The sequence below is a fragment of the Varanus komodoensis genome, unplaced genomic scaffold (assembly GCF_004798865.1).
Source record: "Varanus komodoensis strain SLA01 unplaced genomic scaffold, ASM479886v1 scaffold10, whole genome shotgun sequence".
Classification (NCBI taxonomy): domain Eukaryota; kingdom Metazoa; phylum Chordata; class Lepidosauria; order Squamata; family Varanidae; genus Varanus; species Varanus komodoensis.
The window spans coordinates 11,556,239-11,583,377 of record NW_025335269.1 but is presented as its reverse complement, the minus strand read 5'-3'; the positions used below and the strand labels follow the sequence as shown (position 1 = coordinate 11,583,377).

At 39.9% G+C, this 27,139-nt stretch overlaps 1 protein-coding gene across 1 annotated transcript; it reads left to right on the top strand.

The window, feature by feature from the left end:
• Positions 1 to 3,564: 3,564 nt before the first annotated feature.
• On the top strand, positions 3,565 to 26,772 carry STK17A (serine/threonine kinase 17a). Its single transcript, XM_044454008.1, has 7 exons — positions 3,565 to 3,920; positions 12,810 to 13,022; positions 20,557 to 20,701; positions 21,975 to 22,101; positions 22,424 to 22,472; positions 22,580 to 22,756; positions 23,995 to 26,772. Exons 1-7 carry the CDS (start codon positions 3,754 to 3,756, stop codon positions 24,320 to 24,322), a joined length of 1,206 nt encoding a protein of 401 aa, XP_044309943.1. The 5' UTR covers positions 3,565 to 3,753; the 3' UTR covers positions 24,323 to 26,772.
• The last annotated feature ends 367 nt before the right edge of the window (positions 26,773 to 27,139 follow it).

Below are 27,139 nucleotides of genomic sequence, written 5' to 3'. Positions count from 1 at the left end.
TATTGAAATCAAATATATTTCTTCCCACCTTTACTTGTGTTTGGTAATCTTAGAAGGTAACTCAGTTTCAGTGAATGGAGTTTATGGATGACAAATATGGCTTCAGATTTTTTTTAAAGTGAAGTATTTCTGCCCTGAATTAAACACAAGGTGTGTTGAAGTCAATGGGAGTACTGCCATTAACTTTAACCATGATGGAATGTCTCAGGAAGGAAATCCCGGAAAGGATCCAACATGTAGTCAAACACATTCAACAAACCTTTCTACTTTAAAGACGGTGCTTTTTACAATTACTGCTCTTCCTGTACCTCAGTGTTTTAAAAATTGACTGCAATATATCACAAAATCTGGGATAGTTTTCCAAGGTCCAAAAAGGTTGTATTGTTACTTTTTCCCTAGTATGTCGTAGTTCCTTTGATCTAGTCAACTGATGCCTGTAGAGAGTAGATACTAGGTAGAATCAGTATTGAAACTTTAGCTGAATTCCCTGCAGCTTCCAATTTATCTAAAACCAAGTGTCTATTATGGTTTCATACAAGTCAATGGCAGGAAAGGTCCTCATTATTGGGCTGATTTTGCTTATATTGACAGAAAAATGTCACATGATACTCAGGCTGCGCTTTCTATTCAATCATATCACTGTAAAGGAATGTCAATAAAATCTCTTTGTTATGGCATCTATTGTGTGGTTATTAATTATTTCTTTCCTGTAGCTTGCTTTGTTCTATACCCTCCAACTGGATCAGTTTTTCTTACTTTTGCATACCAATTCCTGTGTGTGAACCATGTTTTTCCATTATTGGAGCACATCCTCCAGGTGCCACTAACATGGCAGAACTAGATAGCATTTGATAAGGCTCTGTAAGTGATGGCAACTAATATGTTAGGGATTAACTAGTCAGGCCTGTAACAGGCTAATTTTAAAGATACCAAATTATTTGTGTGACTGCTTCACAAGTAAAAGTGTGGGATTCATTTTTAAGTACAGCAATGGATGGGCTGTATCTCAGTATATCTGACAAGCAATCCTAGAAATGTATGTACACAGAAAGAGGATCCAAAAGGTGATACTCATCGAGAGGACCAATTAATTGCAATGGTTATGTAGTACAAAACTTTGACCCAAATCCAATATGAGTTACCAGACAAAAAACTATACACATGCACAGAACCCCATTCAGACAATTTTCAGTGCTACCAATTTGGTGCTCAGGAATTACTCATGTTTTATATTTATGAATCCCTTACATTAAGGAAATGTCTAAGCAGTGTACAAAGAACAAATGAGAGAAAGGAGGACAGGACAGGGAAGTGTTACGGTTAAGTTACAGTTAAGCTGATTTTGGTCATGTTCAGTATTTATTTAGGAGGTTTATATTCTACTTTTATACTGAAACTGAGTAGATTTCCACATGTCTCCTATCCAGTTATTATCCAGACCCACAGCTTCAGTAGGTGGCTGCACTGTGTGCCATCAACAATGAGCTTTTACTAGCGAATATCTATTTTTCAAGCATTTGTTGCGGTTACTTTGGATACCTCACAATCATGAAATATTTGCATGGCATGGAAAGTTGGAGCGCTATCTGCAATTTAAGTACCTTACAACAGAGTAGCTTAATTTAATTAAGTACCTTACAACAGAGGTTCCATTTAAAGAAAAAGCCAGGAGTAGCCATGTTGATCATTAAAAAATTCTGAACTCAATAATGGAGTACGTAATTCCTGAAATTAGCCAACCTAAAGGTCACCAAAAATAAGCAGTCTTTTGGAATCTCAAACCTCTACATCAGCCAAGATGCTACAAAAGGGTGTAGCACAGATTGGGGGGGGGGGACCCAGTAATTTGATGGTAGAGCCATGATCAGATTCCCAAGATGTGGGAGGAGGAGTTTGCAGACATCATCATAATTATTAATTACATTTATAGCCAGCTCCTCCTCTAGAGCAGCCCAAGGCAGTTTGCATAGGGTTTTTATCCTCTTAGTAACAGCAAGCCGAGAGTCTGAAAGGCCTAAAGTCACCCAATGAGCTTCATAGTCCCCAGTCCAACACACCACCACACACACTGACATTCAGATTATGACCATGTGCTATTGACCGGTGGTGCTTGGGACTGCCCTAGGATTGCTGGAATCAAGAAAGGTAACAACATTTGATCCCCTATTTTTGAAGCTATGATATCCAGGAATTACTCAGTAGTGTCTGCATGCAGGCCTCATTATCAGTGGAATGCAGACAGAAGCAATGCAGTCTTTATAAACAAAGTTGGAAATCACTTTAGATGTATCGACAGAAACCAAATTGTGTAGCTTTCACTAGAAGTTGGAGGGAATGAACCCTCAAAGCTGAAAATCCCAGTTTGGAGTAATACACTGCGTTTCCTTCCCACCACACATTTTATCTGATGAAAAGTTCTGGAGATTTCAAGCGCTTCCTCCTTTTTTGGTGATTTTTTTGTTTGCCTTGTAACTAATATGGACTTTGGAAATATTCTTTTAAAATCCCTTGCAGGTACCATTGGTTTTCATCATTTAGAATTGCCCCATGTCTTGACCAAACCACAGGAAAAAAAGTTCACTGTACCATGTAGCAACTTGATTTGTGTAGGCAAGAAAAACTGGTGCAAGAATAACCACAACTAGGCCACAGAAGGCTGACAATGATGCAGCTCCAAGTTAGACAGGTTCTCAACGAAGAAAGACTAAAGAAGAGTTTAAAGAAAGAGTTTAAAATGTTGCTACTAGGGCCCTGTGTGGCCAACCAGAATCCTGCACCTCCAGCTGAGTCAACATTTTTTCTTTTCTGGCATACAGACAAGCTGCAAGCTTTGAGGGAGCTCCAGCATGTTATAAGCCAAGACATCTGAATTGCTACAAGGTGCCCATCCTGATCTGGGTCATAGGCAAGTCAGATTTTCATCCCAGACTAGTTCACATGTGCTGCAAGTAAGTGCTGCTGGCGGTGCCATTTGTGACATGAATACTGAATTTGTCTGGGAGCATATGGGACCAGACTAGTAAGCCTATTTTCTTCTCACAACCACTCTTTCAGGTAGAGGGGAAGTCACACAATAAATTTCACAGCTGAATCCAGGTCTCTGTAGATCGTATTCCATGCTGACCACCACACCAAAAATCTGAACATTGCTTTGCATTTTTTAAAAGTTGCAATGACTTGCCACTGCAAATAGTATGCTACAAACGGGACCCGAAGCAAAATGTTGCACAGCGCTCCTGTTCCAAGTTTCCAGCCATCCATGTCCCCTTCCACTTCCTTTCTGAACAGTGCCCAGTGGGCTGATTTAGAGCTGTCATCTCCCGCTTGGTGTGGAGCGGGCCGAGAAGGGTGACGGCGCGCGAGCTCGGTCAAGCCGGCAGGTGGCGCTGATGAACCGTCGACCCAAAGCTGTTCTCTATCCGCTCCCCCCCCCCGCCCCGCCTCTTCTTTTTCGCAGGTAAGGCGGTTAGGTTATGACGGGACGAGGATGTGGTTGGGAGGGGTTGGGCGGAGAGGCGGGGCTTTCGCTCGCTTCTCTCCAGCTGCCAGTCAGACGGAGCGCGTGCAGCGGCGGATCTTTCCACGGCGCAGCCGCCCTCCGTGCCCGGCAGCTGCTGGTTCGAGTTCGAGCGGGACGCCGCGGCTCTCTTCCCGCAGCAGTTGGGTGGTGAGTGAGGTGAGGGAGAGAGAGAGAGAGAGAGAGAAAGAAGGGGCGTTGGTCAGGACGCAGCTCTTCTCCGACTTTCGCTCGCCATGAGTCCCGAGGAGAAGCCGCCGCCGCCCCCACCGACCCGCTCCCGCGGGAGCCGCGCCCCCCACCAGCAGCGGCGCCGAGGACTTTTGACGGAGATTCGCACCCCCATCCTCACCGAGCCCTTCCAGGAGCGCTACAGCCTCAGCCCCGGCCGCGAGCTTGGCAGGTGAGTGAGGCGTGCCGGAGCTTCCCGACGACCGTTTTTCCACGCGCCCGTGTCTGTTCTGGCGGCTGGAGGGGCTGGGGAAGCGTGTCGACCACTAATGGCGCCCTCAAACGAGTGATGGAAACTTCAGATTTAGCTAAAGGTCACGTCTTTTTCGGCTGTGTCGTTTCGGAGAAGCCAGGAAGGGGAGGGGAGGGGTAATGCACGGGAGGCGACGGCGCGAAGGAGTCGTGGGAAGCTTGTCTCGTCTCAAGGGCCGGTGGGGGGGAGGGAGTCCTAAACTGACCCGCCTCACGCAGCCCCGGTTGCTGTCCCGCCGTCCGTAAGGTTGGCGAAGTCTGCAACGTCAACAGCCTTGTCTCTCCTAACATCCATCCTAGCAACCCCTGGGCTACTGGTTTGAAGTTTGCACGAAGATTTCGTTTCGTTCGTGAAGTGATTCGTGAGCTGAAGGAGCTGTCTGCTCACGGCCCTTTCTTTGCTCGCTCTCTCCCCCTTCTGGAAGGGTGCAAGGAAATGCCTGCCATGGGGTGGGGGGTGCCCTGCGGTGTGCAGTGTTTCTTCATAAAACAGACAGATTGCGCTTGTTTGCTTCGCTTGCCCAACCCCGTCATTTTTCCCTTTACTCCAGTATTGTCGGGACCTGTGACACTTGGCTTTTTCTTTGTATAAGTTGTCAGCGATCCACTTACCTGGGAGAAGGGAAAAGGACGCATTTGGGCTCTACTTGAACTAAGGGACTGACCCTGACTCGTGTGGCTGCAGTGGCCCCAGCCATTGAATATCATATCTGCCCTTACTCCTACAGCCTTACTAATTATGCTGCAGTGTGCAAGAACATTGTAACTTGCTCATTTCACATCTTGAATAGGAAGAATGTAATTTGTCTGTGGTATAGCTTTGAACATCAGTAGTGCCTTAAGAGTTAAGATAGGTTTACCAAAAATGGGTATTTTATTTATCCTTTAAATTATAGGAAAAGCATGAAATAGTACACAGAGGTACTTGAAATTGTTTCGTCGAGTTAGGATCAAAATGTAAAGATTCTATTTATGTCACAACTTTTGACAGACACCTTTAGGTTCCTCCATAAATACCCAAATAGGTATATACTGAGATAAATACAAATATGTATGACTGTGCATGTATACATGTTTGTGTGCGTATGTGATCTGTCAAATTTGTGTATGAGCTGAGCCAGAAAATAATACTCTTTTAGGAGAATCTCAGTGGTAGTGACTGTGTCTAAATTCAGAATTCATGAGGTATCTTGGTAGGCCAAAATTCATGAGGTACATCAGAATATCACCTGTTCCATGTAATATAACATTTGCTCACTATTAAGTGTCCTATGACCATTAAGGGACTAAGAAAATTTTATCTCTGAGTATGATCTGTATATAAAAGCAATTGTGTTTAAGCATAGAAATATAGTGACAACATTCCCTCTCTGTTTGAATTTTGATAGAAGTGGCATTTATAAAATAATGTCAGGGACTTTCTCATTTGCTTTTAAATAGCTAGGACTGAGGGCATACAGATGTTATATTTTGACTTTGTTCGAGTCTTGGCTGATTGCCATTAATGTTTATGGACCTAGGACTGCTGTAAAGATAGGGATGAGCTTGGGAGCATTTAGTCTGAGTCAGAAAGCATAAGCAAGCCCAGTATGCTATTCTAAAATTTATTTGTAAGGATCAAAGTTTTGACTTTGGACTCTTGTAAAGACCAGTGTGACTGAAGTATGCTCAACCTTGAAGAATCTTTTTTATTTTGAATGGCAACTTCAGTGTATCATCCTTGTTTAATAAGGATGAGTTGTAAGTTGTTCCAATATGAAGGCTTAGGTTATTTGTACTGCAGGCATTGTTTTCTTCTTGCAGTTCTTGCTGGGTTTTTAAAAATAAAAATATGCACTGTTTATATATTGTATGCTATTCTGATATATTTTATCATCATACTTCATATGCTATATTGCAGTGGATGATATACAGATTTTCTAAAATCTGAAAATAGATTTTAGACAGATTTTAGACACAATGAAATATGTAAAAATTAGAAAAAATATTTATTTAAAACTTTTTATATGCTGTCCCATATGCAATGCATCTCGGGATGGCTCACAACGAATTGAAAAATAAAATATTTATCTGTATCATAGTAATATACCAGGAATAAAACAGGCTTTAAAAAAAATAAATACTTGCACCCTTTACTGTTGATCGCCTGATTTATTAGTGCTGGTCAATTTTAAATGGTTGGGGCACAATCCTGCTGAGGTTAGAAATGAAGATTTCAATGAGAAAGTTAAGTATGTGCATGCTTACCCTCAGGATAGATAGAGATTGTGGTCTGCTGATTAAAACATCTTGTTCTATTAATCTGTGTTTTGCATCATTTTGAGGTTATTTTATTACATTTAACATCCAAATCCTTTTGCAAGGAACTTGGGGTAGCTTATATAAACTCCTCTCCTGTTTATCCTCACAACAGCCCTGTGCAGTAGTTAGACTGAGAGACAGTGACAGGTCCTAAGACATTCATGGTTGAATGGGAACCAGAACCCAGATCTTGAGTCCCAGTCCAGCACTCTTAACAACTACACCATAGTGGCCCTGTCACAGATCAGTCAGAAAGCTTATCCTGCTGATGTGAAATTTTTTACAGGATTGTAGCCCAAGTATTTTTGCCAATTGAAGCTTGGTTGAGAATTTCTGAATGTGCAGATGAGTGGCAAAGAAAAAAATTTGTAACTTTTCTGGTGGCTCTGCCCCTATGCAGGGTCATCAAATTTTATCTCAGCAAGTCTTGTTGATAATGAAATTAAGTGCAAAGTAAGTACAGCCTCAGAACCTTTAAAATTAAATGAAAGGTGCTTTAATCAAATGTACATGTGTATTGCATTCTGTTCTCCTAAACATCTTTCTGTGGTTCAAAAGCTTGCATGCATTTTTCCAAAGACAGTCCAATGAAATGATTGTTTTCTAGAGTATATTGGTTTTTGGAATCAATAATGCTACAAATGATATACACACATTTATGTTTAGTGGCCTGAAGTATGCAAACTATAATTTCTTAATGCCTGAAAATATGTAAGGCCTAATCTGTATGTTTCTTTCAAAGAGTCATTTGAGGCATATAAAATGAAGGCTATGTTAACTGGCCAGGTGCAGCAAGTCAGATTCAGATGTGCACGTTTTTCATAGGTAGCTGCCTGTTGTAAGAAATGACATGGAACAGTTCTTCCCCATGGCATGGAAATGAGCAGAGGCAAAACGAAGACTTTCCTGTGTACCATCCCAAAGGAGCTATGTTGACACAAATCTACATACACAATATATTGTTCTATCATTAGGATCAGACCGTTGGCTTGTTAGTGATGGAAGGGTAATAGTTAATGAAACAAACATAATTGGACAGAATGTTTACTGTAAGGATGGGGAGCTAGCAACCTCCACACTATATATGACACAGGAAATGTTTGCATTTGACCTACAACCTTCCCCTCTTCCTTGTGAAGCAAATAAGATACACCTCAGTATTCTCTTTTTCTCAGGCTTGTGACTATGCCCATGGAACATAGAGAATAAGAGAATAAGAGAAAAGAGTAGGTGTTTTGCGAACAAGGATACTGGGGGCAAGTAGGTGCACATGGGAGCTTGGAGACTTGATCAGTGTGGCTAGAGTGACATAGAAAGACATGTCTGACTACCATTCTCTGCAATCAGCTCACAGCTCATTCCAAGCTGGAATGTGGTCCTGCCTGGTTCCTGCTTGCACACATGCACACTCCCTCTCTCTCTCTCCCCCTGCCCGCCCCCCACTCTTTGTGGTGATAATCACATTCTGTTTCTCTCTTATTATTTAAATTGTATCTTCCTAAGAGAGGGCAAGTGAGTGTGTTTATAGATGGGGGGGTGTGTCTGAGAGAAAGAATGAATGCCGGATGGATGGAGGGGTATGCTTGAGAGAGAGTGTGCACACACATGGATGGACTTGTGTGGAGTGAAAGAGTGGATTGGATGATCAAGGGGGGAAAGTAGGGAGAAGCAAAGGGGAAAATACACATACTCTTGATTTTGGTCCAGCCCATTGCTGATAGGTAGCTACAACCACTTTTCACTAAGGCATCCTTCAACTTAAAGGACCTCCACCCCGGCTTAATGAAAGCATGTGTATTTGAACAAATTTTTGCAAAAAAAAAAAGGTCTTAAAGTCAAGCCGACTTTCCTATTTAGTTATTGTTTCAGTTTGACTGAATCTAGCTTGGGAGCTGTTTGCATTTCTTTATATTTGCACTTTCAATTTTGACAGGTATTGCAAATGAACAAGTTGTAGTAACTCTTTAATGTGGTAGTTTATTGTCTGTTTTCTTCATTCTGTGAATGAGAGCACACACTGTCAACTATGCTGTCTTGCAAAAGTTCATTTCTCTCCTCTGGCCCTTGAAGATAATCAGTAGGATACTATTCAAGTCTTCTTTCATTTAAAATGCAATTAATTAGGGCCGTAAAATACATCTGGTACCTGTTTAAAAGACACTTTGTGTAATGCTAGGTATTACAGAAGTATAGACTTGAATGGTATATCCAGTACAATAGTATATGCAATAGTGACTACAAAGAAAGTGGTCTGTTAAAAACATAGCTGATACTACCAAACTAAAGTTTGTGGTAGACTGTATAGTATTACTTGGGCGAGGAAGAGAAAGGAAGAATCCAGGGCAGGGATTAGGAACTTATGCTGCTACTTCAAGCTGTTGTATAGCAGCTCCTAGTATCCACTGGTCATGCTGGCTTGGGAATTGGACATTTTGGAAGACAGAAGGTTCCCTTTCCCTGGTGCAGGCTAATTAGGATTTGCTAGAGCAGGGGTCCTCAAACTTTTTCAACGGGGCCAATTGAAAGGTGCTGGCAGTGGGTGCGGGCCGGCAAGGCGGTGCCGGGTGCGGGCCAGTGAGGGGGCTGGGGCAGCACACACGCAGCGAGGTGAGACAGGGTGGACACGTGCGGCGAGGCGGGCGCATGCGGCGAGGCAGCAGTTTGCTTGCATAGAGATTGTGTTCTCCGAGCGAGTCCAAAATGATCTCTGCACAAGCAAGCTGCTGCCTCACTGGCGGCAGGTGCGGCAAGCCCAAAACCTCTGAGGCGGGCCGGATAAATGAGCATGATGGGCCGGTTCCAGACCGTGGGCCATAGTTTGAGGACCCATGCGCTAGAGAATATCAAAAACTTTAGAAGAAATAGTACTAGTAGCTGCCTATTACTTAATGGTTTTAATTTTCAAATATGTATGGAGAACACAATGCTGTCATCCATAGCACTGCAACCATATCTGAATATCTCTGGAGATACATCTAATTCTAGATAGGATGCCTCTTGTATTGGTTTATTTTGATTATATCATTCCTGTATCTTGGGCAGCACATTATATATTGGAACAGTAGTGATAGGATAAATATGTTGTAGTGACCATCAGTTTCTGCAGTTTTATGGGTTTGCTTATCATGCCAAAATATAGATTTTTTTCCTGAGGCATGTTATCCCCTAGTAACAACTTATTTTAATATAAGTCTTCTAAGGAAATAAGATCAACATGGAATGCAGTCATGAAAGAAATTAATAATGACTAAGCTATCACTTTTGGTACTGTCCATGAGCTTTAATGCTGGGAACAACTGACGGCAAAAGAAGAAGGGGGTGGCAGAGAATGAGGTGGCTAGATGGAGTCACTGAAGCAGTCTGTGTGAGCTTAAGTGGACTCTGGGGGATGGTGGAGGACAGGAAGGCCTGGAGGAATGTTGTCCATGGGGCCATGATGGGTTGGATGCGACTTTGCAACTAACAACAACAAGCTATCACTAAAAGTGAAGATGGACTTGCAGGATTCCAGAAATCTGAAGTATGCTCCCAGTCTTCATTGACCTTGAGCATAGGTTCAAGTACAAAGACAAATGGCAGAAGAATTTCCAAAACAGCAACTGCAGTCCTTTCCTTTAAATGTAGAAAAATAATCAGCACTGGGGAGGATTAACACCCTACTGCTAGTGATGAAGATCAGCAGTGCATAACAAGTAATACATGATATAAAATAAAATGTCTCTTCACTTTCTCCACACCATGCATAATTTTAAACACCTCTATCACATCACCCCTTACTGTTTTTCTAAACTAAATCCCAGTTGTAACCATTCCTCAGAGGGGAGTTGCTGTAAGGCAGGCCCATCCAAAGGCAATTAGGGAACACCAATGTAGGAGAGTTTTCCCATTGTCCATTTTAATGATTACAGAATATTAATTCCCACTTTCCTAGCTTGTCCTGCTGGAAATTAGGAAATTCTGCTTAAAAATTTAATTAGCTAGCAAGCAAATGGGTAATCCAGGTGACAGAGAAATGTACCTGTACTGTAAATTAAACTACCCTTGCAGACTCCCAAAATGAATTGTTGGCACAGCAAAATGGCCAATTCTTAGTAATCATATCTAGGTTATATCACAAATATTTTTTACTGATTATATTGATATTAGTAAAGTTTAGTACTACTTCACATTACTTTGAGAATGCCTACGTTAGCACAAAATGCTACATCAAAATTCTGAAGACTCCTAGTCTTTCTTGAGCAAGTGTGAGCCAGAAAAAAAACAAAACTTAGCTTTATGACCAAACATACCTCCTGGCTTCAAATTTTAACTGGTTTCAAATTCGGACTTGTTAGGGGATTTACCAAAACGTGATTCTTCATTCAGACGTAACATCAAACTTTCCTCTCCTGGTGAGTTCCTACCTCCTAAGGAATTTGATTCATTGAATTGTGTGGGACTTATTTTGAAGTAAACACATTTAAGTTTACAGTGTGAAAGAAACTGTAAAACATTCATTTGAGAAAGTGTAGGGAGAGATAAGACTGGGAATAGAAGAACTGCTAGAAGAAGCTTAAAATGTTTTTTCTCAAAATTCAAGATTGTAATGGGTACACAGTGAATATACCCCAAAGAAATAGCTCAGGTCTAGAATTAATTCTTTGCATAATCAAATGCAATTCCATTGCTTTCAGACTCCCTTTCGCTACTTCAAAAAGATTAATTTTCTTACTGAAGTTACTATTAATAAGTGAAGCATTCAAAATAGTGACAGGATGTTGTAGATTACTTTAAGAAACTATTATTTGATATCACATTCTCAGTTGTTCACTAGCAGAACCCATGACAACCAGAAAGTGGGTAAACATATGACGTAAAAGCATTTTGCTTATTGAGCTTGACTTGCAATCAGAAGAGTCTTTGTTTCTTTTCTTCAAGCTAGGAGGCATGCCAACTTAAACCATGCCTCTGAGGTTGGTAGTCTCAAGAAATGACCTTGAGCTCTCTAATACAACTTTGAATTCCAGTGAAACCATTCAGTTTTTTACCCACTGCCATATTGCAGCCATCAGATTTGGGTAATGAAACCATTAACTTTACCAATTATTTCTTCTTTTAAATAGCAAATAAATAAATAAATCTAGCACTTATTCAACTGAAGAACACCCTCCTTTCCTCAGAAGAAATAATCTGTATTCCCGTAGTGCTTCATCTGCTTCCTCCTGATTTACCTCTTACTAGTAAATTCTCCCACCCTGTGCTTAATTATATTTATTTGTATCTAATTATCATGGGTTTCATTGGAGCTTGCATGGCCAACTACATGTGTGTGGGACTACAGTCTTGGGGATTATTTTAAGTAAGGAAAAGATATTATGAATGTGAGGTTTTTAAATACTAATTCAAGACCAGTCTTAAGTATGTTTGAACTATATTAAATATAGTAGTGACATAGGTTTAGGCTATCTCATGTTTCAAATTTCAATTGGAAAGTTTTGCTGCCTGCACAAACAAGAGAAATTAGTAGTTTTACACCATGAAGAGTTAAGAGGCAAACATTTCTTCTGCTTTTGTATGCCAAAGCAAATCCTATATATATCTGAGTAGTCTTAATGGTATCAGTAACCGTTGAGAAACTTGTGGTGGTATTAAATTACAAATTAATATTTGTAAGTAGGGCAAAACCATATTAGCACAAATCTGGATTTGTGGAGTATAAGTTAAATGGCCATGGTGCTATTATGCCACATGTGATTTTCCTAAGGACTTGCAGGGTACATCCTTGCACACTTTGTCTTTTGCAAAAATAGACTTCTCCATTTTTTTTAGTAGGAAAAAATAAGCTGCAGCTAAGACTAATTTGTACTGTTGGGATGGGAATCACATTTTGCTTTGGTGGGGAGTTGAAACTGGCTGCATTGTCTAGTAAACTGCAGAGAAAGGGTACATTCTATGTATACCAACACAGAAAATAAAACAGTCTTGCAGCACCTTAAAAGACAAACAAATTTATTATGGCATTAACTTTGATGTGCTCTGACAATTCTGTTACATAGATATTGCAGAGACCAGCCAAATGGAACTGAGGAGATATTTCCATCCCTGCTCCTGAGCAAGCCATATCAGACAGGAAGTGAAATGCTTTCCATGGCTGTCCCTTTTGAGTGAGGGCTAAACTGACATTGCAGACCATACAGTGAGGTCTCTGAAATAGTTCCACACAAAATGGTAACATTTGAGAATAGCTTACTGTGTTAACACCAGTGATTGCATGGAGAATCTTTGCATCTGAAAACACTATCCTGAAGACTTTCAGTTGTTATAGCCTCCAGGTTGAATGAACCATGGGTATTGAATACATGGGTGTCTTTTAGGAAACCTCCAGATGGGAACTTCAACATTTGAGTTGCCTAATCGTGGTCTGGAAGCATCCTTAGATACTGGCAAGTGTTTTGCATTTGCTGAATAGCAATTTTAGTGTAAAGCTATATTCATCTGACTGTTTCTTCCTCCTTTCCTCTAATTCTAGGGGGAAATTTGCAGTGGTAAAGAAGTGTGTGAAGAAAGAGACCGAAAAAGAGTTTGCAGCAAAATTCATGAGAAAAAGAAGAAAGGGACAAGATTGCAGGATGGAGATTATTCATGAGATTGCGGTTCTGGAACTGGCACAACGCAATCATTGGGTTATTAACTTACATGAAATATATGAAACTCCAACAGAAATGATTTTGGTTTTGGAATAGTAAGTATAATTTAATTATGATAATGTATATTTATAGAGTGATGAGTTTCAATAAATAATGTATGTATTATTTGAAAATGGCGTATTTCTGACACTGGTCCAATTTACTGCTTATTTATTCTGATAATCTTGGCATATCTCAGGAGCTTTGGGTAGATTACATATTTAAAAACTGCATACATCCAGATAAATATTGGGTGTAATGTTTTGTCCATGGCAGTTTAAGCCTCACTACCAAACAGAAACCAAAAGTATCTTTCACCGGTTCTAAAAAGTGACTCAGGTTTGCCCGGGTTCCCTGAAAAGTGAGTTCATAGCTATAAGATATATAACCAATCTGCCATGCAATTTGGGCTTGGTACACAGATGGAATAATTAACAGTATGTTTTGTAATCCTGATTATTATAACTGAATACTTGAAATGTATTATGCAAATGATGTACACTTAGCATTTAAATAGTGCATGTCAAGTGTTTTAAATGCTCCGTAGGCATAATCTCAGTAATCTATTCTACATGTTGGTGAGGTGGACTGATATTCCTATACCTATTTTGTAATTGTGGTTGCAGCTGAGAGAATAGAGATTATCTTGTAAATACTTGGGTGTGAGGCAAGATTCCAGCTAGGGTCACATTCTTAGCTAACTGTTCTTAATGTAGTGGCTATGAGTTGGATAATCCCCAGTTCAGTGAATGTAAATGGTATATGCAATGTCTTTAGACATACGCAATTCAAACCAGTATTCAGAAAGTTTACACAGAATTCAGAAAGTCCCATTGATCACACTGGACTTTATTCTTTTAAAATCAGTTTTAATGAATGCGGCTCAGAGTTGAAAGCTTAAACTAGAAGACAAATGCTGAAACACTGCACAAATGCTGAAACCAGCACAAATGCTGAAACACTGCAAGCATCTGGATAGGACACAGATGCTTTTGAAAAATAAGACTGGGTTCTCAGTCAGCTGAAGTTCATAACTATTGTTTGTAGGTGGTTCTGTAGGGCACAGTAATCTGTTCTTGAAGTTGCAAAGGCATAAGATTTGCAGCGGAGTAGTCGTCATAACTGGTACTTTGGACTATTATCAAATGGTCTGCCTTTAAATATGTATTATTTCTAAGCTCTTAACTATAGACTGCAAAAAGTCTCTTGTCACTGACCAAATTCCTAATTTATTTATTTATTTAGACAGCTTATATGCCGCCCCCATCACATAAGCCTCGGGGCGGCTTACAATCATTAAAACCCCGCATCTAAATACAAAAAAAAATCATAGAATAAATAAAATACATAAAATAGTGGAAACAGCCTGGTTTAAATGTTCTTGGAATGTAATGACTCATTGAAATATGACTGTTACAAATCTCAACAAGTTCTCAGTTTGGTGTTAAAGAGAATGACCCTCATTGCTTCGTTTGCTGATTCTTAGAACTTACAGTTTTGTATTGTGTCTTTCCACCAAATTGAAAAGGTGGCTCACTGCTGTAAAATAGATATGATTTAGAGCATGGAGCCAAGTTTAGGTGTGTGCAACAACTGGTGGAAGGAGATGTCCCTTTTCCTATCTTCTGATGAAAGGCCTTCCATTCCCTGATAATTCTGTACTAAGGGTCAGGGGTCCCTGCTGAATGGGATAGATTATGGTACACCCAGAAGGGGGATCCTTAAAATAAGGCAGGTGCTCCTTCCATGAACAGAAGGTGGCCCTGCCCAATTTTCAAGACTTCTCAGCCTTCATCTCAGCTCCCCACACAACATTCAGTAAGATCCCCCAACTTTCCCTTGTACAGTGGTACCTTGACTCACGAACTTAATCCATTCCACAACTTGAGTCGTAACCCAAATTGGTCATGAGCCAAGTCAAATTTCCCCATAAGGTTCAATGTAAATAAGGTTGATCCATTCTGTAACTATTTTTTTTAATCACAAAAAATTGAAGCAAAGTGACAAAGAACAACAAAGACTGCAGCCATTCCCCCCCACCCCAGCACAACTGTGATCGCGCCCATGTTCCCTGCACGAGCGCAACCCAGATCGCTGCCATAGATGGGCGCAATCGCGGGCGTGCTCGGGGGAGGAGGGGAGATGGGCACGATTGGGCTCGTCACCTTATGCGGAGTTTGCGACCTGAGTAAAAATATTTCTTAAATTTTTGTTTGCGATCCGATTTGGTCACGAACTGAGGCATTCGTGAGCCAAGGTACCACTGTATTTTCAGTGAGCTGGACAGGCTTCTGTGTAGCAGGGTACACAGTCTAGTTGCACACACCTAAATCTGAATCCAACTCATAGTGAAATACAAAATATAAAACAGCTCATAAAAAGAAGGCAAAACTCACCAGTAAAACAAATAGCTTTTTTCAGAAAGAAGATACATGCAAGCAAATAGACATTGAATATTTTGCATCAGAAAGAAAAAGAAGGTGTATCACTGACAACTGGTGCTAGTTTCAAATGCACTAGCAGCCAGTGCAGCTGATAGTTGGTGTAATATGAGGCAACTGTCTAGCCCTAACAGCAGCTGCATTCAGAACCAGTAGAAGTTTCTGAGTCATCTTCAAAGGCAATCCCAGATATGACCATCCTCTAGGACAACCATAACTGAGGGTAGGCCTGATTTCTCTAGATAGAATTGCATCTGGCCTACCAACTAAAGTTGGCAGAAGGCATTCCTGGCTGCTGCAAATACCTGTCCTTAGTGAAGAATCACAGTGGTACCTCGGCTCATGAATGCCTCGGTTCACAACCAAATCGGATTGCGAACAAAAATTTCATGAAAATTTTGACTTGGGTCATGAACTCCACATTGGGTGGCAACCAAGATCGCAGCGATCCCCCCCCCCCCTTGTGGGGAGATGGCCACGATCGCAGTTGCATTTGTGCAGGGAAAATGTGTGTAATCATGGGCGCACTCTTGCAGGAAAGACGGGCGCATTCTTGGCCATCTCCCCTCTAGCAGCAATTTCTGAGGCTGCCCAGGTAAGAACTGGAGCCACCATAACACTGTGCCACATAAACCCAACCCTGCCAGGCAATCCAGAAATATAGCATAATTGATAGTAAAAAGCCACAGGGAGAACTAATGAAGACTCCATTTATCCATTCCCCAGCATAAGGCATTTACCATTTTTGTCTTTATACCAAGATTTGAACAGATCCTAATAACCTTTTTCTGTATTATAAAAGCTTGCATGGAAGAATGGCAGCGGATCATGTTTACATCACATTACTGCTTGTTATCCATTTTTAAAATGAAACGTAAAAGTCCTCACCAAGCAATAGCTGGAACACTCCACTGTTTTCAAATACTGCTGGAGGAGAATTAGGATATAGGAAGATGTTGCATTTTGAAGTTTCCAAAGTGACATACAACAGGTTTTAAAATAATGAAATCTAAATCCAAAGAAGTAGCAGCAATAAAATAGCAATTTAAATACAGATAAAATACTAGCAAGTTAAGAATAGCTTTTTTTCCATCCAATTGTTCATTTGAAAGGCTCAGGCAAATAATGTAGCCAAGCCTGCAGTCAAACTTGTTAATGAAGTTCCTCCACCCTGCCTGACATACAAAGGCAGAGCTGTCTGTGGTAAACAATGTTTGACTTTTGCAATATGACTGCTGAAATGAATTGTATTTAAGTGAGCATACATTAAGTAAGAGTTGGTCAGTTCTTTTTTTGCAAGTTTTTACTGTTTTCAATTTTTACAAATATGCCCAGTAAAAAAAACAGCAACACCTTAAGTTGCAACTTTTTCCAACATCAAAGAAAAATGGTTCAGTAAACGGAGAGAAAGGGGAGAGGTCAGTATGGAAGAAGAAATATGTTCTTGGTGCATCAGTTTAAAACTAATGAAAGTGTATGAGTTTCAGTACCAAAATAAAGCAGCAGAGTTCTATACTAAAGAGACAGTTTGGTCACTTTCTTTTTTGCATGTTAAAGCTTCTAATATATAAATGGCATTTGCTTAGTTTATTATAAAGAGTGTAAGTAGCACAAAGTTGGCCTAATTGTCCAGATAAATTACATACAACGCTTATTGCAATGATGCTTTTTTTCCCGTCTCCCTTTCCCCAGTTCATGACTAAAGTACAATAGGGCAACTTGGTCTCTGTCAGGTTGTTACTTTACTGATGTACTGTGGTTGCAGTTGTGAAATAATTTCCTTGCGGTCAGCTTCATATTGCATTGAAGTAAGAGAAGATGTAAACATGTTGGTCCGCTGGATCACATTGCTAGTTGATAATGATGTATTACATGGCTTCTTACTGGTGAAAACATTTGGTTTACTAAATCCTCCCCCCCCCCACCTTTTCTTTTTTTGAAGGAACTGGATCAGGGCAAAATCCTACAGTTCTTTACTTGAAAATAAACCCCACTTCTTTGTAACTCAACTCCATATTATGTATGGTCAGTACTGCCTTGGGCTTTGCATTTAGAATAAGCCTCACCCCCAAAACAGAACAAAACCAAACAAAACTGAGTGACAGCCACCATGGTCGTTATTTCTTAGCCAGGTTTGGCTGTAATACTGTACCCAGATAGATTAAATTCCTTTGACTAAAGTTAGATTTCACAATCTTTGTGCAGGATACAGCCTTTAAGTTCTAAAGTATTCTAGTTTTGAAGATCAGTGGTATGTAACTCACTACCTATTACTCCTTAACACAGTGGTGTAATTCTATGCATGTTTAGACAAGGGCTGAAACTCTCAGTATCCCCCAGCTAGTCATGATGTCTGGGGCATGCTAGGAGCTGTAGGATTTTTTTCCACGTAAACATGCATATAATTGTGTTTTAAATCAAAGAAGACACTTGGTCTATGAAAATGTTTACAAATATTTGCTAAACAGAAGAGTACTTTATCATCATAAGATTGTTCCTGGAAGGGGCAGGGGGCCCCTACCCACTCCCTGACGTTTAGCTGAAGAGGTTTCCCTCCAATCCAGGCCTTGCGCTGCGCGACAATGCCCACATGTGTGATGCACAGAGACCATGAGGAAGAATAACCCCTGCAATAAAACATTGTCTACATAAAAACAGTAGTGCAAATATTAAATTTGGTTACACATCAGATTGAGGAATGCTTCTGTGGCTTCTCAACATTATCTGAACAGTCATATGATCATTCAGATTCCTGGGTTTGAAGCTGAAGACAGTGCTCTGAACCTTAGCTCTGGAATCAGAACTCCTCTACACTAGGGGTCCTCAAACTACAGCCCACGGGCCGGATACGACCTGTCAAGGTGATTTACCCAGCCCACCTCAGAGCTTTCGGACTTGTTCAGAGAAAACAATCTCTGAACAAGTCCAAAAGCTCTTAGCCGGTGCAGACGTACTCTGAAACTCTTTCAGTTTTGAAGACTAACAGAGAGCTGGCACATGTGCAGTTGAAGGAAACTGTTACAATTTGGCTCTTCCCCATATTGCACGCATGTGTTGCCTCTGAATACAGAGCAGGAATACAGAAGAGAGGAGGGCGGTGGGAAGAAAGAGAGACAAAGACACTAAAAAAAGATAGAGGGTTAGAAAAATATAATCAAATTTCCCTGTAACATTCAATGTAATAAGGTTAATCCATTTTTTTTTAACCACAAAAATATGAGCCACATCTCCAGGCTGCGGACCAAGCCGCGGCTGCCTTGCAGAGCCCGGGGGTGGACAAGCCAAGGTAGAGCAAGAGTGGGGCCGCGGCTCCCACGCCTCCACCACTGTCATCTCAGGGCAAGTCGCCATCAAGCAGCCGCCATGCTTCTTCCCCCCCCCCCCCCATGCTGCTTACCTCCCTCCTCATGGCCCCCTCTCAGCCAGGGGAGCCGGCCTGCGCTCGCCTCTCCAGCCTCCCGCTCCTGCTCCCGCTCCTGGAGCCAGGTGAGCGCTTGCAAGGGGACCTTCCTCCGGCTCGGAAGCGGGGTGGCAGCAAGGAGCCGGGAAGGCCTCGACCGAGCTGAGCATGCCCTCATGGATCCCCTTCATGTCGTGCTCTCCCTTTCAGTGGTTGGCACTGCGTCATCGTGGGCTTCTGCTGCAGCCCGAGCAAACAGCAAACATTTTTTAGCTTAAAAAAAGAAACTCACAAAATATTCACTAAGTCCTGCAACCCGAGTCCATCTTTACAAAATACATGCAGAGACATAATTTGTAGAGATGGACTTGGGTTGCAGGACCTAGTGGATATTCAGTGAGTTTTTCTTTTTAAAAAGCTATTTTATGTTTTTTAAATGAAAATAATAATTTTTAGCAGATTCAGAAGTTGCTCCCCTCCATCTCCCATTCTCATTTTTGCTCATGAAAAATAAATTGTAATGACATACATCATGTATTTCTATGGGTGTGCACTGATATGAGTGTAGATTTATTAGTGTCCTTTGGTTGCTATTGGAGATGGCGGTTAAAACAGGTGGTGTGGAGGTGACAGATCGCTTCACCACCGCCTGTCCATTGTCGCTTTCCAAAAAGCGATCCCCTGTGGATCACACTACCACATATATAAATGAGCTCTGTGCTCATGATGAGCTTATGATTGTTCTCTGCAGAAATGGTCCTAATCATTTCAGTTTTATACTCATTGTGTTGCTGTGGACACGTTTCTGGGGTGTCACCATCTCATTACCCAAAAGCAAGCCCATGCTTCCCATTGAAATACTAGTAAGTTTATGTTGATTAAAATTGTTCATTTTAAATATTGTATTGTTTTTCCTGGGTTTTTTTGCACTACAAATAAGATATGTGCAGTGTGCATAGGAATTTGTTCATATTTTTTTTCAAACTATAGTCCAGCCCCCAAACAGTCTGAGGAACAGTGAACAGGCCCCCTGTTTTTGAAGACCCCTGCTCTACATGCTTACAGCCAGTGTAGAAAAAACTGCACTAGTTGTTCTCTGAGGTCAGAAAAGTGAGGTCAGAAAAGTGACCACAGAGAGAGATTAAAGGAGTGTTTTGGGAGGAGACTGGAGTGGCCAGAAAATGAGCTATCTTGAAGCTGCTGCATTGTTTCCTTACCTTTCAAGATGCCCTGGCTAAATGAGGTGACAGGTAGTTGAAAATTGCTTCCTCTGCTCCCCTTGGTCTGTGTTGGATACCCACAGGTCTCTGAATTTGGAGGCTTATGGGTATTTCAATAGGATTGCATCCCTTAACCCTTTCTTGCAAAAATAATGAAGCTGAAAGAGCCTAAATGGTTTGGCTGATTTCCATTTTTTCTATGAAATCCAGTATTATATGCACACTTGGGCAGAGGTTTTCATTTTAGATTTTGCAAAAACATATAGTTTAGAAAAATGACTTGTAATTGCTATGTTCCTATCTTTCAGTGAATGTCTAGAGAGGCTACCAAAATAAAGAAAAACTGCTTGTTTGACAGTTAATCATGTCTGAGGCTAGCATGTACCTACCCTGTAATCTAAGAGTATATATAATCTATGAGAGAGAAGCCTTAGGTGTAAAGTTTCTTCTCTTGGAAATGAATATATCTATATATTCCCGTGTGTGTGTGTGTGTGTGTGTGTGTGTGTGTGTGTGTGTGTTTTCTTAGTGCTGCCGGAGGAGAAATCTTTGACCAGTGTGTAGCTGAAAGAGAAGATGCCTTCAAAGAAAATGATGTCAAGCGTCTCATGAGGCAGATTTTAGAAGGAGTTTCATTTTTACATCGAAATAATGTAGTTCACCTTGACTTGAAGGTAAGAGTATGGTTCTATAGAATTCAGACAAATATCCAGACCCAAAACTTTTATTTCTTCTTCAATCTCTATTATGTTAGAAGGTTCTTACTCCTTTATTTGGTGTTCTGATTTCACATTTTGGGCATAATCCTGTGCTCAATGCTTGGCACTGATAGGAATCAGCATAAGCCCTCAGCCTGAGGCTCCTCCCCTATCCAGCATGCTCCATTTTACTTTTATGCTCCAAGGTGCAGTTGCGACTTTGTGAAGTACAGCTGGCATGTTTCTTCCCATACCAATTGTGAAGCAGGGCAGGATAGAGGTTTAGCCTTCAGAGTTCCAGCTCTGAAGATTACAGGATAATCCTATAGCTTCCTAGACAATGTCCAGCTAGCTTCTTATGAAGTGGTCTTTGATTGAGCCCTTGTGCTAAACTGTTCTTCAGTTAAGCTAACATCCTGCTCTCCCAAACTGCAAACTTTCTAGTTCTTGATGCTTCAGCCCTACTGGAGTTCGTGGAGCAAACTGATCCATGGGCTCTGACTCTACTACTAGTTTCTTACTCTAATGTTCACACATTTATAGCTGTAGGTGAACCTAAAACACCAGTGGGTGGATGGCATGGACCATAAATAACTTGTAATGTCTTAATGAATAATAGACCTACAACTAATCAAATTTCATAATCCTTGGGCCACTTCCTAATGAAATGATTGAAAGGGAATTTAGGTTATCATGAAGTAACTGTGGTTGCCTCACACTGGGTGTGAAGCTGAAGAAGTAATGTAAAGAAATGGGGTTTCTAAGGTCATAGGGGAGAAACTGTGTACAGTGGGAAGTGTGCCATGGGCATAGAATTCTGTCATGTGAGGAAGAAGCCATGCAGTGGTGTAGCAAATAAACAGGTGTATTATGAGGTCCTTTGTTGGGGCAGGGGGCACCACAGAAGACCCGGTGACAGACTTTTCATAACACTAAACTGGAAAAATACTGCTCAAAAATCTGCTTTAATTTGTCAGTAATACTGTATCAAATGATTTAATTAAATGACTTGCAAAACAGAAAATGGGCTCTATGGAGTACATGGACTTCATGTAGCTCATTTGGGTATAATAAAGCTAGGATTTTTTGCGTGTACATGGTATATCTTTTATCATTTAATTTCCCTATCCCTATTTCCATCCCTCTGTTGTATCTCTTCCATCAGTCACTGGATTGTAATTACTTTGTGACAGTGACTTGTCTTCTCATTATTTTTAAAGTGGTATGTGTAATGCTATATTCTTTTCAGCCCCAGAATATTCTGCTAACCAGTGAATCACCATTGGGAGACATTAGGATAGTTGACTTTGGTCTTTCCAGAGTAATGAAGAATAGTGAAGAGCTAAGAGAGATTATGGGAACACCTGAATATGTGGGTAAGTTCTTAGCAAGTTGCTAATATGATCCTCAGGGCAAGTAGTATAGGGATTTGATGTACATACTTGGATTACACGAAAAGGAAGTGTCAGAGTCTCATCTGTCTATTACCTTTGTTAATCTATGACAGTGATCCAAAACGCCCAAGAAACCACATGAAAATGTATAAGTGTTCAAATTAGTGCAAGTTACATTGATAGTACTCAAGCTTCCAGTATCTTCATAGGTAAAAACTAGAAAAGTGTGAGGAAATTTCATAATGTATTCTATCTTTTTGGTATCAAAGCATTGCAACAAACTGTATTTTTTTTCCTGAAATAGCTCCAGAAATTCTAAGTTATGATCCAATCAGCACTGCAACAGATATGTGGTAAGAAGAACGCTCTACTGATCAGTTATTTAAAAACTACAAGTTTGCCTCTCATGAAGCTTACATATTTTATTTCTGTTTTGTTTTGTTTTGTTTTTTTAATTTAGGAGCATTGGAGTGCTAACGTATGTCATGCTAACAGGGGTATCACCTTTCTTGGGAAATGATAAGCAAGAAACATTCTTAAATATATCTCAGATGAATTTAAATTACTCCGAGGATTTTGATCTTGTATCGGAATCTGCTGTGGAATTTATCAAATCTCTTCTGGTTAAAAAACCTGAGTAAGTTGTGGGTAAAGGTTTTTCCCTGTTACTGTAAAACGGTGAAAGGCACAAATAGGAGTTGCAAATGTAAATTGCTGGTTCACTTTGGAAGGAACATTGCCAGGAATCAGCATTAGAGCCCATGGGAATCTCCCACTCACTTTCCCTCACACACTGATTTTAGCACATGTATTCTGGATTCAGTTTTCCTTTAATGTATGTTAGCCAAACAGGTTATTAAACCAGGATCCAAGTATTCCTCCAGAATAATTTTTCCTCCTTGAAATAAGCCAGTTTTAATCTCATGTCTGTGTTATACTTTCCTCTGCTAAGTTGTGGTATTACTGCTTGTACTGTAAGATCTAAAGCAGTATTGCAGACGTAGCAGTCCAGACAGAGAGCCATCCAGCTGTGCCCTGCTTGCACTTTGAATAATCGGGAACCTCTAATTTACTTCAATACTCAAAACCCCAAGCAACTAAGGGCCATACTTTTTCACATTGTGCTCTTTTAAAAGCCACTGCCTGCTGTTGTAGCAGCATTAGTGATGACATCAGCTTCTAGCACAACAGGCAAGTTGTCATTATAACCTATTATGTAAGTTGGGATTCCAGTTGTGACATAAACCAGGTTGTGGCTGCTAATTTGATACTACTAATCTAACTGCCCTCTTTGAAGAGAGCTTTTTGAAATTACTTGAAGTTTTAGAAATTGGTGTTTCTTCATCGTGGTCTCTGCGCATCACACATGCGTGCTGGGAAGATTCCTCTAGCTAAGCCTAAAATGAAATCTGGTGAATCTTGTTTTTTTGAAAGCCTACTTGGAAAGGCCTATATCTCAGTATTTGAAAAATTCAGAATCAAGACCCATATTTATATATCTGTAGTTAAATTATTGTGAAATTTAAGATGCAGTCTTAAGGAGCCATTTGCCTTACAGTGATCCAGGTCCTGAGTCACGTAAAGTAACTTCAGTATGGTGGCTACAGCATTGTATCTAGACACATCTTGTTTGCAAATACACACCATGCAAGTTGGCTGCCATCACTTAACTTGGGTTTACAGTGCCACAAAACATTCCTTAGGGTGACTTACAGCGGGTTCACAGCAACTCCAGCTAAGAGGTTTTACTGCATGAAAAATGCTTTCAGTGTGGCATAGCTCCCATGTAGACACCTTTTTGAGTAACCAGCCACCTGATAGTCATTTTGTGAATTTTTTTGGCCAGTATCTTTAAGCTACCCCCTTTCTGTCTAGGGAACGGGCAACAGCAGACGAATGCTTGCTACATTCTTGGCTAGCACAAACTGATGTTCCTGATACTATATGCTGGATTAAAGACACAGAAGAGGAGGCCAATATTGTTACTGTAAATGAAGAAGATTCTGCTTCTGAAAATTCTACAGATGGTGAAAAAACAGAAGACTCAGGAGTGACAGAAGAGCTCATTGTAGTGGCATCATATACACTGGGCCAGTGTAGGCAGTCAGAAAAAGATAACATTGTTGAACAGAAAACCATTTCCAAGCGGTTTAAATTTGAGGAACCATTGTTGCAAGAAATACCTGGAGAATTCATTTACTGAATTACTGCTCTTGTGACTTTGTGTGACTGGTCCTTTTTCACAAAGCCAATCTATGTATAGCCAAATACATATTTATATGCAGCTATCATTCTAGATATAGTAGGGGAAAAACATTCAAATGCAAACTAGAAACTGTGCCAAACATCTTATTTTTCTGTGCTTAGTACATGACCAGTGGCTCTTATAGAGAAGACCTGCTTCCTGTTGGTATGTGTAAAATATTTGAACCACACCTTCTGTTTAATAGGGATTTATAGAGCTATTCCTGTAAAAAGTTACCATTGGTAGGTATTTCAGTTGTTTGGACATGCTTTTTCACCTAGTAAAAGAACAAAATTAATTAGGATTCATGCATATGCTTTCTTTAGATATAGTAAGCTAGATACATTATTTCATGTTGGCTTCATCCTGAACCCACCCCCACTTCAGCTTGTAGTAGTTTGGTTTTGAGACTAACTCATAAGATTTAAATAAAGGCTGGAGGGGGAAATAAAACTGCTACTTGGCATTTTACCCTATGCTGGATTATTCAGACTTCTCACATTTCCATATTATGAATAACTTTGCTTCCTTTCTTGTGAATAGAGCCCTTATCTGTAATCTGTCATGAAGCTCAGTGCTTGTAAGAAGCACTAAGTTAAAAATTAGTGCTACATGTGGGAGGGGTGGTCTTTTTAGAATAAGTTTGTTAGTTTTGCTCTCTGATCTAAATACTTGTTCTGTATCTAACAGTGGACAAGTAAAGCTGTTCCATAATTGTTAGGTAAGGCCATGTCATTAAAAAGTAAGCTTTTTCAGTTTACCATGTACATGAAATCACCTCTTGCCTGCACTTAGCCAGTTGGCCCTTATTGTTCCTGCCCCAAACATCCATTATTCCTGCCTAAAGTTTTCTTTTATGAAACTAGATTCTTCACATGTATTTTGTTGCTTCTGTTTTTGCTCTGCAAGGTTTTCCAGTGCTCATTGGTCATCTTGGAAGATTACCAAAATCATGCAGGAAGAGAGATATGCTAATCTGCCACTAGGCAGATAAACTCTTTTTCAGTCTAGCTATAAAAGACACAAAGATGCTATAGTTTATGGATAAAGAACACATTGAAATCTAGTGACGTTCAGAGTATGCATTGTGTAGCATTCCTTAATTTTGTCTGTTATCAGTTCATCTGTTTCTTTTTAGCAGAAGCAGCATTTGTCTTCTAAAACAATCCATTGGTACAGCCACATAGTTCCTGCCAAATTAGGTAACTGGTTGGTTTGGAAATATTGTATTATTGAAAAACTTGATCCAAGCTGAATAATTTATCTTGTAAATTATTGATTTCTATAAAGTAATTGAAACCATGTAGAACATCACAAAATCTGAAAAAAATACCAGGGTGAATGCAGCATACTACTTTTATGAGTAACAGTTAAAGTTTGTGTAGATGTCTAACTTCAGACATCCTGGAGAGCTATAAGTGCTTCTCACTTTTCCAGAGGTTCATGCTTTTTTATATCATTTATGAAATCTAGATTAAAACAAATCTTTCGTGCATGTCTTAGAATTCACATAAAGTGAAAATAACCTTACTTTCTGACTCAAAAATGGAAAACATGGTTCCCAGTTTTTTTCCTTGTCTAAAGAGATGAATTTAGTAAAGAAATGAAGTTTAATTCATGTTTAAAATTATATCTGAGAAGCCAATACAGTTATAAATTTGCATAGCTAGGAAAATTAAATAGCATTTGCTAGCTCATTTGCTGTTGTAAAGGATAATCATTTTCCAACACAAAGTTTAAAAGGCAGTCTTTTAGCTGCACAGCAGTGGAAAGAGGAATCCTAATACCTTTTCATTTGTATTGTACAATAGTAAACTTATTAATTATTTAAGTTGTGAATTTTAATGTCCTGCTTACAAGGCCGGCATTTTGGGTTGGCTGCTTGATGACTTTTCTGTATTCTGTATTGTATTAACTTGCTGTGCCTTAAGTTGGGTTTTTGTACAGTTATCAAATTGTTTCATATATGTATAATGTTACAGAAGTCTAACATAACTTATAAGCAAAGCCTATGTCCATCTGTTCATCTAAAAAGTATGTAGCGAGGTCACCTACTAATTTTACAAAAAGAATATTATTCATTTCTAGTATATTTTGTGAGCATGCAGTTGCAAAGTAAATGTCTAAGTTGAAGGCTCTATTGTCTTGAAATAATTTGGAACCAAATAATATATTTTAGAGTCATATTATCCCAAGATACCAATTTCAAAGGTCCTATAGCAGAAAAATTAACATTATGAAAAAACGAAGTAATAAGTGTATGACTGGAAAAACTAAAATTCTCCAAGTGTTAATAATGAATGTCTATAATGAATGTCTATAATGTTACTTCCCCATGCAGTTCTTTGTGACTGTTTTATATTCTAAAATGGGCAACCCAATCTATAAACTATGATGCTACCCCTGAACCTTCTGCTATATAACACCTGAACTGCTTTTTTTTGGGGGGGGGAGGGGGGAGAAAGTAGAAACAGTAGATGTAGTTTACTTGTTTCTAATGCTGATCGTCACATCTAAGGATCTGGTATCTGCAATTGCAGAGTTAAACTTTGGTCTTTTAAAGTACTCTGCAGACAACACAAGGAGAACATGAAAAGAAGTGGGTATCAGACAGTCTGAAAAATTACCTGAGTAGCAAAGAAGTGTCATGCTTTGAAACAGTTCATAGAATCCTGGCAGTTTTACTGTAGTTACAGAATTTTCAACTATAGGCACAGAAGGCCGATTATGTTCTTCTGTTGGCCAATGCAGAACTGTTTGCCTTAATATGGTAAA

Coding starts and splice junctions, on each gene's coding strand:
- STK17A (XM_044454008.1), top strand. CDS start 3,754: ATGAGTCCCGAGGAGAAGCCGCCGCCGCCCCCACCGACCCGCTCCCGC. Junction 13,023..20,556: donor ATGATTTTGGTTTTGGAATA/GTAAGTATAATT, acceptor GTGTTTTCTTAG/TGCTGCCGGAGGAGAAATCT. Junction 22,757..23,994: donor CTTCTGGTTAAAAAACCTGA/GTAAGTTGTGGG, acceptor CTTTCTGTCTAG/GGAACGGGCAACAGCAGACG.